We start from the raw sequence: 13,639 nt of genomic DNA, 5'->3' as shown, positions 1-13,639 counted from the left end.
GTGAAAATTATGTCAGTCACCATTACTGTTTAAACACAGAACTGGAGACTGTGGCCAATGTTATAAGAAAAGAAAAAATAATGAGTGGTATAAAGATCAAGAGGGAAGTGTGAAAACATTTGCAGGTGATTTGCTTATCGTCCTTGAAACCCCAGCAGAATCAACAGAAAAATTCTAGCACAAAAGAGAAAGTTCAGCCAAATTGCGAAATAGAAAAATCAATAACATTTCTTCTGCATGATCCAATTGTAAAAATATAATGAAAAATAACATACTATTCACAGTAGGAACCAAACCCATTGTTGTGGTTACCTAGTGGCAATCTGACAGGAATATGCCACAAATGGGGAAGGCTTTAACAAACAGGAGTTTATTCTCTTACAGTTCAGAGCCTTTAAGTCAAAGAGTTCAAAGTGCCAGGCTCTGGGGGCTGGGTGAAGGCCCCTCAACCTTGAACTTCAGCTCTGCCTCCTGCTTCTGGCCCACTGAAGCTGGAGGCTTTTCTTCACTCAGACAGCTGCTGGCTGCTGAGGCTGACAAACCCAAGGTCGACAAGTAAAAAGACACAGTCTCAATGTTACCAAACAACACGGCAGGCCACTAATTCAAGTCCAGGAGAAGTCCCAAGATTGGCAGGGCATGGAAGCCTGCTGAATAATGACTTGGTTAAATGCAGGGTTCAAGCATGCCAAAAAGCTGGAGCCCTTCCTCAAAGCTGCTTCTTATATACTGGAAGCAGACCATATTCCTAAAGCAGCTATTCAGTTGCTCCAGTAGATTCCACCATGGAAATGATTGCCAGTCTCACCATGGGGAATAGCTACATCCAGCTGCCCAGCCACTCACCCAGGCCCAGCTAAGTTGACAACAACCTTAACTACCACATCCAAAAAATAGCTAAAAATTTAGCCTAGTGCACCCAAGATTACTATGGCACTTAGAATCTGTGGAGTATATAGAACTTCACTGTCTAGTCCAGCAGCCACTAGCTACATACGTCTAGCCATGAAAATTAATCATTGCATTAAACTAAAACTTTATGGCCTTAGTCATATTAGTCATGTTTCAAGAGCTCAGTAGCCACGGACAGTCCAACCTAAAAAGCTCACTGCTGTCAAGTTGATTCTGACTCATAGCTACCCCCATTGGGTTTCCAAGGCTGTAAATCGTTATGGAGGCAGACCACCCCATATTTCTTCTGCAGAGTGACTAGTGGGTTCGAACCACCAACCTTTTGTTTAGAAGCCAAATGCCTGAACCACTACACCACCAGAGCTCCTTTGCCACATATGGTAACCAAAACCAAACTCACTACTGTGGAGTCGATTCTGAGTCATAGTGATCCCTCATTGGGTTTCCAAGGCAATATCTCTACAGAAGATTGCTCATCACATATAGTAGTGGCTGCCATATTGAGTAGCTCAGATAAAAGACAATTCCATCATCAGAGAAAGTCCTATTGGATAGCACCGGTACACAAGATGATTTTAATAAATATGCAGCCAGCATGTTCCTTAGAAACAAGAATGGTCAGACATCATCTCATGTATTTTGGTCATGTTGTCAGAAGGGACCAGTCTGTATCATGCATGGTAGAATACAGAGTCGGTGAAAAAGAGAAAGACTCCCAACGAGATGGATTGATAGAGTGGTTGCAACCATGGGCTTAAGCATGGAAAGGGTTTAGAGAATGGCACAGGACCAGGCAGTGTTTCGTTCTGTTGTACACAGGGTCTCTGAGTTGGAACTGACTCAACAGCACCTAACAAGAACATACCCTGAAGAGAAGAGGGGACAGATGAACTTTGAAGCTTGTCTTCAAATATTTGCAGAGTTGCCACACAGACAAGTGGTTACATACATTCCCTTTGGCATCTGACAGTGGGACTGGAATCATGTGGGACAGCTCAAAGCTGCTGCAAAATGAAATGGGCTGTCTGTTGAGGTAGTGAACTCCCTGTCGTGGGAAACATCCAAGGCCAAGCTAGTGGTCCCTGGTGGGCTTTTGTGGAGGTGGTTCGTAATCAGGACAGAGTCCCCTTCCATTGAAAATCTCTGACCCTAGATCTCGTCCCAGACCCATCACTGGATCAGTTTGTCAATAAGCAAAGGGCATGGCGTTTCTAAAACAGAACACACAGTCTTAATTAAAATATGTTTACTTCTTCAACATAAATAATCACAGTAAGAGTTGTTGCTGTTGAGTAGATTCTAACTCATAGCGACCCTGTAAGACTTAGTAGAACTGCCCCATAGGATTTCCAGGGCTGTAATCTTTATGGAAGCAGACTGCCACATCTTTCTTCCATGGAGCAGCTGATGGGTTCAAATTGCCAACCTTTCATTTACCAGCTGAGTGCTTAACCGTTGCACCACCAAGACTCCATTCACAATAATAATAATAATAACCAAATCACCGCCATCGAGTCAATTCCAACTCATAGCAACCCCCATTGGGTTTCCAAGGCTGTAAATATTTATAGTAGTAGATCGCCCCATCTTCCTTCCACGGAGCAGCTGGTGGATTTGAACCACTGACCTTCTGGTTAGCAGCCGAGTGTCTTATCAACTATGCCACCAGAGCTCGTTTATCACAATAATAGCTACCTACCATTTATTGAAAACTTACTGTAAGCCAGGTACTGTGCCAAAGACTTTATAGACTTTATCTCCTGTCATCACTTGAATAACTCTGAGAAAAACAGGATTCTCATTTTTTTGTTGTTGTTTTGTTTTAAATTCCATTTATTTTTAAAGTCTGGCTTCAAAAACTACCAATATGATTAATTATGCCTTTAACAAGATCATTCAATGTCTAAACAAATGCAATGTCTAAACACAAAGGATTCCCATTTAACAAACAAAAACCTGAGGCTCAGAGAAGGTAAGTGATTTGCCCAAGGTCACACAGCAAATAAAAAAGACAAAGCTAGAATTCAAGCCCAGGTGTGTCTGACTCTAAAGCCAGTGTACCTCTCCACCCCTCACATTATTGGGGCGCAGGTGGACTCACTGCTCCTAGGTGATGTCAAATAGTCTCTACTCCTAGGTGATGTCATATATTACTGGCTAGAGGCATAGAGCCTAAGGCATTTGACTGCTAACCAGAAGGTTGACAGTTTAAACCCACCAGCCACTCCTTGGAAGGAAGATTGGGCAATCTACTTCCTTAGAGATACCACCTTAGAAACGCAAAGAGGGGTCGCTGTGAGTCAGATCTGGCTCCACAGCAGTGAGTTGTTTTTTTTTTGTTTGTTTTTTTCTTAGATCAGCCTCTAGAACTAACAGGCTAGAACTAGTTCTAGCCTCTGTTAATTTAACTAATTTTAAAAGGCCTGGGAAGTGAAATCAACAACTCTCCAAAATTAAAGGTCTTTGCTTTTAAAAAAGTTTTTTAAAAATCCAGACCTCCAATGTATTCTGTATCCGGGAAAGGCTGGGACAGTCCCCACTGTCTCCTTAAGAGTTGGTTCTCAATCTGGCCTCAAGACTTCTCTCACCTCGGCTTCTTCTCGCAGCTCGGAACTTTGACCTGCAGAAATCTGAGGACATGCTCCGCCAGGTGAGGGCCTGTCCTTCTGAGTGCCCTGCCTCCCGCACTTGCACCCTGGGCTTGGAGACAGAGGGTGGGCATTCTTACCCTGTCAGTTTCCATGTTTCTTCTTCTTTTCTCCTTGTACCCCATTCTGCATTAAACCCATGTCCGCTCCACCCCCTCCCATCCCATCCCCAGTGCTTTGTGGGTGGGGCCGGGGATGCTTTAGCAAGTCCTCAGTGGCGGTGAGTAGAAGGGCCTGGCCTGGTGCCCCAGAGCCCCAAGGAAGCAGGTGGGGCCTTCAGCTCCAGGCTTATCTCCACAGCACATGGAGTTCCGACAGGAGCAAGACCTGGACAACATCCTTACATGGCAGCCCCCAGAGGTGAGCCCCATGCAGCACCCCCTAAGCAGTCACCCTGGCACCTCCCTGGAACCTCTTATCCCCCCCTGCTCCCGATGGAGCAGATGCTCAGCCTTGGGGGCTGTATTAAATCAGGGCCTTTCCCACGTCCCAGGTGATCCAGCTTTATGACTCAGGGGGCTTATGTGGCTATGACTACGAAGGCTGTCCTGTGTGGTTCGACATCATCGGGACCCTCGACCCCAAGGGCCTTTTACTGTCAGCCTCCAAGCAGGCGATGATCCGGAAGCGCATCAAGGTCTGCGAGATGCTTCTGCAAGAGTGTGAACTACAGAGTGAGAAGGTGAGAGGCTGGGACAGGTGCAGTGGGCTGGTGTACCTGCAGGGAGGCATCAGAACCAGGGAGAGGTGGCTCCTGCCCCACCCCTCTCCCCAGCCCTCAGCACTCAGGGCTTTGGTGGAGTGTGGGGGTCTCCCCCACACACCCACCCATGAGCATCTAGCATGCTCTGCTGGCCTGAGTCATCAAACCCCTATCCACTTCTGCATGAAATGCTACCCTTGGGTGCAGTGAGCCCTCTCTCACTGAGACCCTGGAACCCTGGTCTGAGTGGACGGACAGTCAGCTCTGCTTATGGAAAATATGTCCCTGGTTGGTAACTGGTGTTAAGTACAGTCATCTGATGGGGGAGCCATTGCTTTGGGTGACCATTGAAACTGGTTATGTCATTAATGGAGACCCTAGAAGCTATGCCTATGGAGATGCTACAGAAAATAATATCAAGACCTGGGGCATGGAGTTTCTGAACCAAGAAGGAGCCTGCATCCACCTCTGTGGGTTCTTCTCCTTGCCTCTTATCTGTCCACTGACACTGACACACTGTGGGTCCTGGCTCATGTTCTTCTGCGTGAATCCAATGCTGAGTGTGGCCTGCGTTGGTCTCATGAGTCTAAGTGTCTAGATGGCGCCCTGGTGAGTACTGTTGTGTCATTGGGATGACTTAGTGAATGGCTGTCTCCACGTGCCCAAGGCAGGGTATGTGTCCCCAGCACCCAGCACAAGGCCAGACACATAGCAGGCCTTCCACAGAGATTTATGACAATCACGAATGAATTACAAAACACCATATTTAATAGTGCCTGGTTTGAGTAGAAGGAGGCACAGTGGTTAAGCACATTGCTTTTAACCAAAAGGTCACTGGTTTGAACCTACTGGCTGCTCCAATGGAGAAAGATGTGACAGTCTGCTTCCATAAAGATTTACAGCTTTGGAGACCCTATGGGGCAGTTCTATTCTATCCCGTATGGTCACTGCCAAAGGGCACAGAGGCAGCATCTTCTGACCTCCTCTAACTCCACAAGAGGAAGACAGAATCACCATCAGCAGCCCAAGGCCTGTTCTTATGAGGCTAGACATACTACCATCTCCAGCCTTGTTACTAATCTTGTCCCCAACCATTACTCCCACAGCACCCACCACCTCTCTGCTGGGTTCAATAATTCACTACAGTGGCCACACAGAACTCACAGATTATGGGATTTATTAGGGAGGCAACAGGCTACAATTCAAGTTCAGGAACTCGCTCAGTCTCTCTCAGCTGACCGTCTCTCTCAGTAGCACATCTCTCTCTCAGCAGTATTTCTCAGCAGCATATCTCTCTCAGCCAGCAGTCTGAGAGATAGATTCCTTCTGCCTCTAGGAGGGCTCCTTTTGAGCTTGGCAGAGTGGTAAAATGAACCAATCCCAACATCAGAATTCTACACACCTGAGAGAGAGCGAACTTCCCAGAAGATGGCTTTGTGCCGCTCCACCAGAAATACACCAGGTGGATAACTTGAACAATCAGTTACTCAGTTGCTCACAGCAAAGTGGGAGTTACAAAGACTATGGCCAGAAAAGCCATACCATGTAATTTGCTAGACCACAGTCACTATCAGTTGGAATCAACTCGAGAGTAATGGGTGGATGGTTTGAATCTGTTCAAACTATGTATGTCTGTCAGACCAGATAGCTGATTTTATGGGGCCAGGACACTGGTGTCCACTTCATAGAAATTCCTTGTTGGAGCTGATCATTCTGGTGATGTTGATACTAATAATGTTGTTAGGCGCCATCAAGTTGATTCCGAGTCATAACAACCCTGTCTACAACAGAACTAAACACAGCCCAGTCCTGTGCCATGCTCATAATTGTTCTTATGTTTGATCCCAACTGTTGCAGCCACTATGTCAATGCATCTTTTTCACTGACTCTCTACTTTACCAAGCATGATATCCTTCTCCAGGGACTGGTGCCCAGTCCTGATAACATGTCCAGAGTACATGAGACAAAGTCTCACCATCCTCACTTTTAAGGAGCACTCTGGCTGTACTTCTTCCAAGACAAGTTGTTTGTTGTTCTGGCAGTCCATGGTGTCTTCAATATTCTTCACTAACCATACTTCAAAGGCATCAGCTCTTCTTGCATCTTTCTTATTCATTGTCCAGCTCTCACATGTATATGAGGCCATTGAAAATACCTTATATGTCAGCTTGTGTCAGTGCACCTTAGTCTTCAGAGGACATCTTTGCTTTTTAGCACTTTAAAGAGGTCTTTTGCAGCAGATACTAACAATAATATCTGCTATATAATAATATAATATATATAAAAATATATATAATATAATAATAATATCTGACTCATGATAAATATTCATGAGTCAGCTGCTGGGCAGTGTTTCGTTCTGCTGTGCCTGGGGTCGCTATGAGTCAGAAATGACTCAATGGCACTTAACAACAACAACAACATTTATCAACCCCCGTTGGTTGGGTTTCCGAGGCTATAAATCTTTATTGAAGTAGATTGCCCCATCTTCCTTCCATGGAGCAACTGGTGGGTTTGAACCACCAACCTTCTGGTTAGCAGTCAAATGCCTTGGGCACAGTGCCACCAGAACTCTAATATTTATCAGGGCCCGGCCATGGACCAGACACTGCGCACGTCATGTATTATCTCATTGAATCCTCACAGGCATCCTGTTAAAGCCCGAAATTATCCCCATCCTATACAGGTGTAAAGTAAAGCTCAGAGGAGTCAAAATCCCACCCAATGCTAACACAGCCAGTATGCAGCATAGCTGTGACTTCAGTGCAGCAATAGGATGACAGAACTTGGCTGACATAGTATATTGTATTGCACAGATATATTATAAAGGTACCCAATAGATAATGAATGGTGTCTTTAAGTGTATGATTAACTTATCCCAGGCAAGAGTATTGAGCAAACAGTGTTATAACACCATACAATCATAGACTGTTCCAGGCTACTATGTGGTGTCTCCCCAGGCCTTAGATGGGCTCCATCTGTTTAGGAACTTTGTGGGCTGCCAGGGGGTGGGAGGAATGTGGGTAGAAATGGCTGAGTCTCTCTGGTCACAGTCTCCTTGCTGGAGCTGTTGTCTGACCAGTAGATCCACTCTGTCCCATGCAGCTGGGCAGAAAGATCGAGACGGTGGTGATGGTATTTGACATGGAAGGGCTGGGCCTGAAACACCTGTGGAAGCCAGCTGTGGAGGTCTATGAACAGGTAAGGTGGGAGGCTGACCTGAAGGGACGAGGACTCCTAGGCCAATAGTGAGCCACTGCCCATGGAGGCTCCAGGGAGAGGCGAGGATCAGCCAGTGAGCTTTGCCTGGGGCCCACTCTCCAAGAAGAAGGAGGAGCAAGAGTTACATGGAGGAGCAGGACAGGATGGGCTGTGGGGTGCCTCTTGTTGTAGCACAGTCAGAGCCCACAGCATCCAGGACCAGGGGTCCCGTGCATGGCCTCAGCTTGACTCATCTTGACTCCACAGTTTTTTGCCATACTGGAAGCTAATTATCCTGAAACACTGAAGAGTTTAATTGTTGTGCGAGGTGAGTGAGAAGATCTCCTGGGAAAGGAGGAAGTGGAAAGGGGGGACGGTGGATAAGCTACCGAGTTCAGGGCTTTATAAACCATCCATTGTGAAGAACAATTTGGGGGTTTTGTCTTTTTTTTTTTTTTTTTTTAATCTTCACTAAAAGTCTTCACAGACTGAAGCTTTTTGTAATATACAAAATCATGGGCTGGTGTGTTGCAGCAATAGCAAATAAGTTATGTGTTTCTAAATATTTGCCATTGTTTGCTTTACTAAGCTTGGCATGGACTGGTAACAGACGGTTCATAGAAAATGCTGGTTGGTGAACACACTTTGAATGGGATTGGTCTCTGTCTGTGATGCCCATATAGTGTGGGGCTCATTACATGCACTCTGGAATCAGATGATCTAGGTTCAAATATGCTAGTTCTGTGACTCTGAGCCTTAATTTACCTATCTATGAAGTGGGCATGCAATGGTACCCTCCTCATAAGAGAGCTGTCAGGGTTGAATGAGACCGTCCACGGAGAAGATGTAGCTGAGAGCCTACCCCACAGCGAGTGCCCAGTGAGCAACATTTGACTGCTAACCAGAAGGCTGGTGGTTCAAACCCACCAGCCACTCCTTGGAAGGAAGACTGGGCAATCTACTTCCGTAGAGATAGCACCTTGGAAACCCAAGGAGGGGTCACTATGAGTTGGAATCAACTCGATGGCAGTGAGGTGAGGTCTAATGCAAGAGGACCCCAAGGCAACCTGGGAAAACCTGGAGTGTGGAAAGAAGCAGCACTGTTAGGCAATCAACTCCACTGACACCAGCTCAAGCCGGCTTGCGTCCAACATCTCACATCTAGGCTAGAGGAGGCAGCTGCTTGGTGAGAGGCAGACACTGTGCTGAATGTTATACATACATTGTTATACATACATTGCTCAACTTAATCTCCATTTTACAGTTAACACACTGAAACTCAGAGAGGGTGAGTAACTAGCTCTAGGTCACACAGCAGTAAGTGCCAGAATCTAGATCTATCCAGCTCTAAGGGTTATGGCTTTATTTGGCCAAGTCATCTCTGGCCCAGCTTCCCAAGGATATTCCGTGTGTCTCAGCTCCCACACTTTTCCCTGTGGCTTTCAACATGATCAAGTCATTCATGAGTGAGGACACAAGCAAGAAGATAGTGATTCTGGGAGGTAAGTGATTCAGCCTCCACATCTGCTGGGAAACAGAGGCCTCATCATCCCCCAGCCCTTCCTCTTCACTCCAGCCCCATTGCTCCCAGCCTGTCCTCTTTACACAAGGACTGACCCCCATCACTCCCAGCCTGTCCTCTTCACTTGGGGACTGGTCCTGGCCACATCGCTCCCAGCCCACCCTTTTCACTCAAGGACTGGCCCTGGTCCCATCACTCTCAGCCCATCCTCTTTACTCAGGGACTGGTCCTGGCCTGACTCAGTTGGCTTCTGCACTCACAAGGGAGGCCTCAGGCCCTCGGCCATGGCCTGAGTGACCCTATAAAGTGTTTGGTGCTCTCAGAAGTAGGGACTCAGAAGAGCAAGCCAAGGGCATGTCAGGCCCCTCCCTGAGCTCATTCCCCCACTCGCTCCGTTGAACCCTACCTCCAATTCCCCGATAGCCAACTGGAAGCAGGAGCTACTGAAGTTCATCAGCCCCGACCAGCTGCCTGTGGAGTTTGGGGGGACCATGACTGACCCCGATGGCAATCCCAAGTGCCTGACCAAGGTACAGGGTGACCAGAGGATGGGGAGGGAAGGTATGCACAGTCTGAGGTCTAGTGCCTGCTCACCCACCTTCACCCTCAGATCAAGTACGGGGGAGAGGTGCCCAAGAGCTACTACCTGCAGAACCAGGTGAAGTTGCAGTATGAGCACATGGTGTCTGTGGGCCGCGGCTCCTCCCTGCAGGTGGAAAATGAGATTCTATCCCCGGGCTCTGTACTCAGGTAGGGATGGTAGCCACCCCACCCTGGGCACAGCTGGGAGGGATCCTAGGGCCCAGGCAGTGTCCTCAGCAGAGCTCTGTCACCTGCAGGTGGCAGTTCGCATCAGACGGAGGGGACATCGGCTTTGGGATCTTCCTGAAGACCAAGATGGGAGAGCGGCAACGGGCAAGCAAGATGGTGGAGGTGCTGCCCAGTCAGCGCTACGATGCCCACGTGGTGCCTGAGGATGGGAGCCTCACCTGCCTCAAGGCCGGCGTCTGTAAGAGCTCTAGTGTTCACTCGAGTTGCTTACCTCCTCATGGTGTAGAAATGAGCTTACCATCTCTTATCATTCTTGTAGGCCCTGTTTGCCTCTATTTCTAGCTCTCAGGAAGGGGCAGGGGACTGTGTAAACTCCCAGGCCCATGAGGGATTGGCTCCAGGCCTTGGATCTGGTGAGCTGTCCCAACAGAGGTTCATTGTGGAAAGAGAGCCAGGGTTCACCGGGCTGGGGTAGGGGCTCGGCTCCTGGGAAACCCCACATTGGGTTTCTCAGGCTAAGATAAAGGTAAATAAAGCAAAGCATTGTCACCAGGGTCAATGTTTCTGTCAGCTTTTCCTTTGTTTTCTGCCTTTGGTGTCTCACTCAAAAACCTTTCCTATCTCATGATTATGTAATTTAAAAATAACCCACTGCCATCAAGTCAATTTTGAGTCATAACAACCGCCATTGGGTTTCCAAGGCTGTAAATCTTTGTGGAAGCAGATTGCCTCATCTTCATTCCACAGAGAAGCTGGTAGGTTTGAACTGCTGACCTTCTGGTTAGCAGCCAAATGTCTTACCCTCCATGCCACACCAGAGCTCCTTTGTGATTATGTAATGTTTATATTTTCTTCTAGCACTTTCATGCTCTTATTTCTAATATGAAAAATTTTATTCCATCTGGGATTTAACCCAGGTTCTATCTATTAGAAGGTGTTGGCTGACAGCCTATTAGTGTTCATCGAATGTCACCCTTTCTCTGTTTCCTTGAAATGCCACCTTCATCGTCTTCCAAGTTAGTTCATATACAGTTCTTGGGTCCGTTTCTGAATTTTCCTGTACAAGACCTTGGTCTGATTGTGGAATCCTATTCCAGTTCTTCATACTCAGGAACACCCCACAGCCTTACTCTGTTTCCTAGTGTGTGTACCTGCAATGCCCACCCTTGATCTTGAGTTCCGTTCCAAAACACAACAGGTCACACATGACCTTGGTTCACTTGGAAGGATTCAGGACAGGCAGTATCAGCAAGCATCCACACAGCCACCCAGGGACTCCTCTTTGGCCTTGGAGGCAGCTCAGGTGTAAGAGAGGAAAGCACCTGGGGGGATAGAAGAGGCCCCCTTGGCTCAGAAATCTCTCACCTGGTAGGAGCCAGTGTTCCTCAGAACAACCATGGGCTTAGCTTCAGCGCTTCTAGCAGGAACTTGCCCAATTGTGCAGACTGCCACACTCTGGGAAGCCCAAAGAGGTGGCTTCCTCCAGGTATGTAGCATTCATTCTCAGGCCTCCTTGGCCAGGTGATGTTTGCTCATTTTTACCATTAACAACATTGCCTAGGAACTGGCTGATGTTCCAACTCTTGAGAACAGAGCTAGGAGAAGATCAACTTCCTATGGAGAAGGAGAAAGAGTTTTGCTCACCCTTTAGTCAACTTTGTTGGAATGGAAGAGTTTGGAGGGCAGAGATCAGAGAAATCACCTCAGGTCCCAGGGTTCACATTTGACCTTGGCATTGAAGGAAAAGCCTTCACTGAGAGGGTGAGCTCAACCCTGTCTTCAGGGGCAAGCAGGTCTCCTCTCTGAGTTGGAATATGGGGACAAGTAAGACCTAGCTCCTCCATTCCCTTGTGATGTGATGGTAAGAAAGTACTCACTGAGAAAAGCCTATTTTCTTTTCCATGAAATGGGGTAACTGTACCTTATTTATAAGGAGCTCTAGTGGCATAGCAGGTAAGGCATTTGGCTGCTAACCAGAAGGTCAGCAGTTCAAACCCACTAGCTGCTCTGCAGGAGGAAGATGAGGCAATCTGCTTCTGTAAAGGTTTACAGCCTTGGAAACCCAATGGGGGCCACTATGAGTTGGAATCAACTCAATGACAGTGGGTTTGGGGTTTTTGTTTTGTTTCATTGTTTGGTACCTTCTTTGTGGGGCTGTTTTGAGGATTCAGGGAGCTGTAAAGTGTTATGAAATGCCTGACACATAGAAGGGGCTTCCTGCGTGCTGGTGGTTACTGTTACCCCTTTAAGTAGCACAAGCATCATTTAAGGAAGTGGTGGTGAGAGATGGGCCCATGGCTGGGCAGTGGCTGACCCTCAGGCCAACTCATCAACTGGAGAGCTCACGCCACCCATACCAAAGACCTCAGGGTTAGTTTTCTTGCAGACAGGCTAGGTTTCCTTAGTAGCCGCTCTGCTAATCACCCATCCACCCTTGCAGATGTCCTGCGCTTTGACAATACCTACAACTCGACGCACGCCAAGAAGATTAGCTACACTGTGGAGGTGCTGCTCCCCGACAAGGCCTCCGAGAAGGAAATCCAGGGTCTTGAGGCAACAAGGGCGCCCCCAGCACAATGAAGACCCCAGTCACCCCTGTGCCTGTGTTCGCCAACCTTTACCACCCCTCTCCCTGTCCTTCTACCTTGTCCCCTCTTCTTCCAGGTAGGGTGGTGCTAAAGGTGGCCACAGTGAGCCGCCCATCTGAATGGCTCTCTCAGTTCCTTGTGTGTGCATCTGGGATAGCGGCCCAGCAGGAAGGGGGACAACCAGTGCCTGAGGATTCAGGTGGGAATCTCATCCCCTGTTCTCGGGATTCCCACAGTGAGCCAGGGTCCACTGCGTCCCTCCTGACAGGGCTCAGCCCTCCAGGACTCACCCACACCTGGTGTTCCTGCAGGGAGTGTGGCTGAACCCAGGCCTTGCAAGGACCTCAGCTGTAGTCATGAAGAGCAGGGGCAACCACTGCCTGCATGAGGTCAGCAGAGTTGAGCGGGGCCAGCTGGCAGCAGCTGGGTGGAGAGGAGGGGAAGCGGGGGAGGCCCTTGGTTCCAACAGAGCAGTGAGGCCCCTCCAGGCTGGCCCTCCCACCTCTGAGGGTAAATTAGAAATTGAGAGAGGGGACCCAGGCAGGGCTAACCACTAGGGACCCTCTTGGCCTTCCACAGAGTTGAGGGGTCAAAACTGAGTCTCTGATGGCTTCTCAATAATCTCCCCTCTATCTCCCCACCTGTGTTCAGCTTTGATACTTTCGTTCTCTGGCTGCCATTAGAAGCTAGAATCAAAGCAGGGCTGGGTGCAGTGGCAGTGCTGGGAGGCAGAGAGCAGGCCCATGCCTGAGCACGCATCCTGGGCTCTGACTCGTTGCGTAAGGAACCATCAGATACTTCTTCCATCTTTGTGTCTCGCCAAGGGGACAGCTGAAAGTCAGCTGCCAGCCTCCCACATGGGACCCCAGCACTGTCTGCTTCTGCACATGGTTCTCAACAGCTGGGGGACACCCCTACCATAGCTCGGGATCATGGCCTGCTCTGCTAGGCGGGCGGCAGTCAACAACCCAGACCTTGGCCAGCAATGAGTGGAGAAGGTGCCAAGCTGGAGCAGGTGTGGCTGTGAAGATTGACCCAGCTGGCATTGAAACAGTCAACTAGGGCTTAGACCCCTGCTCCCTGCCCACCCTGGCCCCTGGCTGGGCCAGGCCAGTGGCTTCCAGGACTCAGAAGTCCTGGGCTAGAGGATGGCAGGCCCCTCGGCTCAGGATCACTGCCCCTGCCCTCCTTGTTTGTCCTTGTATACTGCCATTCCCACAGGTGCTGTCCTCCCAGGTGACCTCCCTGGGAGCAAGTGGCCATATGTCCCTGAAATAGGGATCCTCATTCACTT

At 48.6% G+C, this 13,639-nt stretch overlaps 1 protein-coding gene across 1 annotated transcript in view; it reads left to right on the top strand.

Annotated features, from left to right (window-relative positions):
* The window catches only part of LOC103208244 (SEC14-like protein 4), a 22,584-nt gene extending 10,247 nt beyond the window's left edge, over positions 1-12,337 (top strand). The window contains exons 2-11 of the mRNA XM_007953919.2: positions 3,519-3,562; positions 3,861-3,920; positions 4,054-4,242; positions 7,369-7,464; positions 7,732-7,792; positions 8,883-8,966; positions 9,410-9,516; positions 9,597-9,736; positions 9,826-9,995; positions 12,198-12,337. Of these exons, the coding sequence (XP_007952110.1) occupies positions 3,551-3,562; positions 3,861-3,920; positions 4,054-4,242; positions 7,369-7,464; positions 7,732-7,792; positions 8,883-8,966; positions 9,410-9,516; positions 9,597-9,736; positions 9,826-9,995; positions 12,198-12,337 (1,059 nt within the window). The 5' untranslated portion in view covers positions 3,519-3,550. The remainder of the gene's footprint in view (positions 1-3,518; positions 3,563-3,860; positions 3,921-4,053; positions 4,243-7,368; positions 7,465-7,731; positions 7,793-8,882; positions 8,967-9,409; positions 9,517-9,596; positions 9,737-9,825; positions 9,996-12,197) is intronic.
* Positions 12,338-13,639: the final 1,302 nt, after the last annotated feature.

The sequence above is a fragment of the Orycteropus afer genome, unplaced genomic scaffold (genome assembly GCF_000298275.1).
Source record: "Orycteropus afer afer isolate SDZICR_OR568_19922 unplaced genomic scaffold, OryAfe1.0 scaffold00420, whole genome shotgun sequence".
NCBI lineage: Eukaryota > Metazoa > Chordata > Mammalia > Tubulidentata > Orycteropodidae > Orycteropus > Orycteropus afer.
The sequence above is the reverse complement of the archived record's forward strand: the minus strand, read 5'-3'. Positions and strand labels throughout refer to the sequence as shown.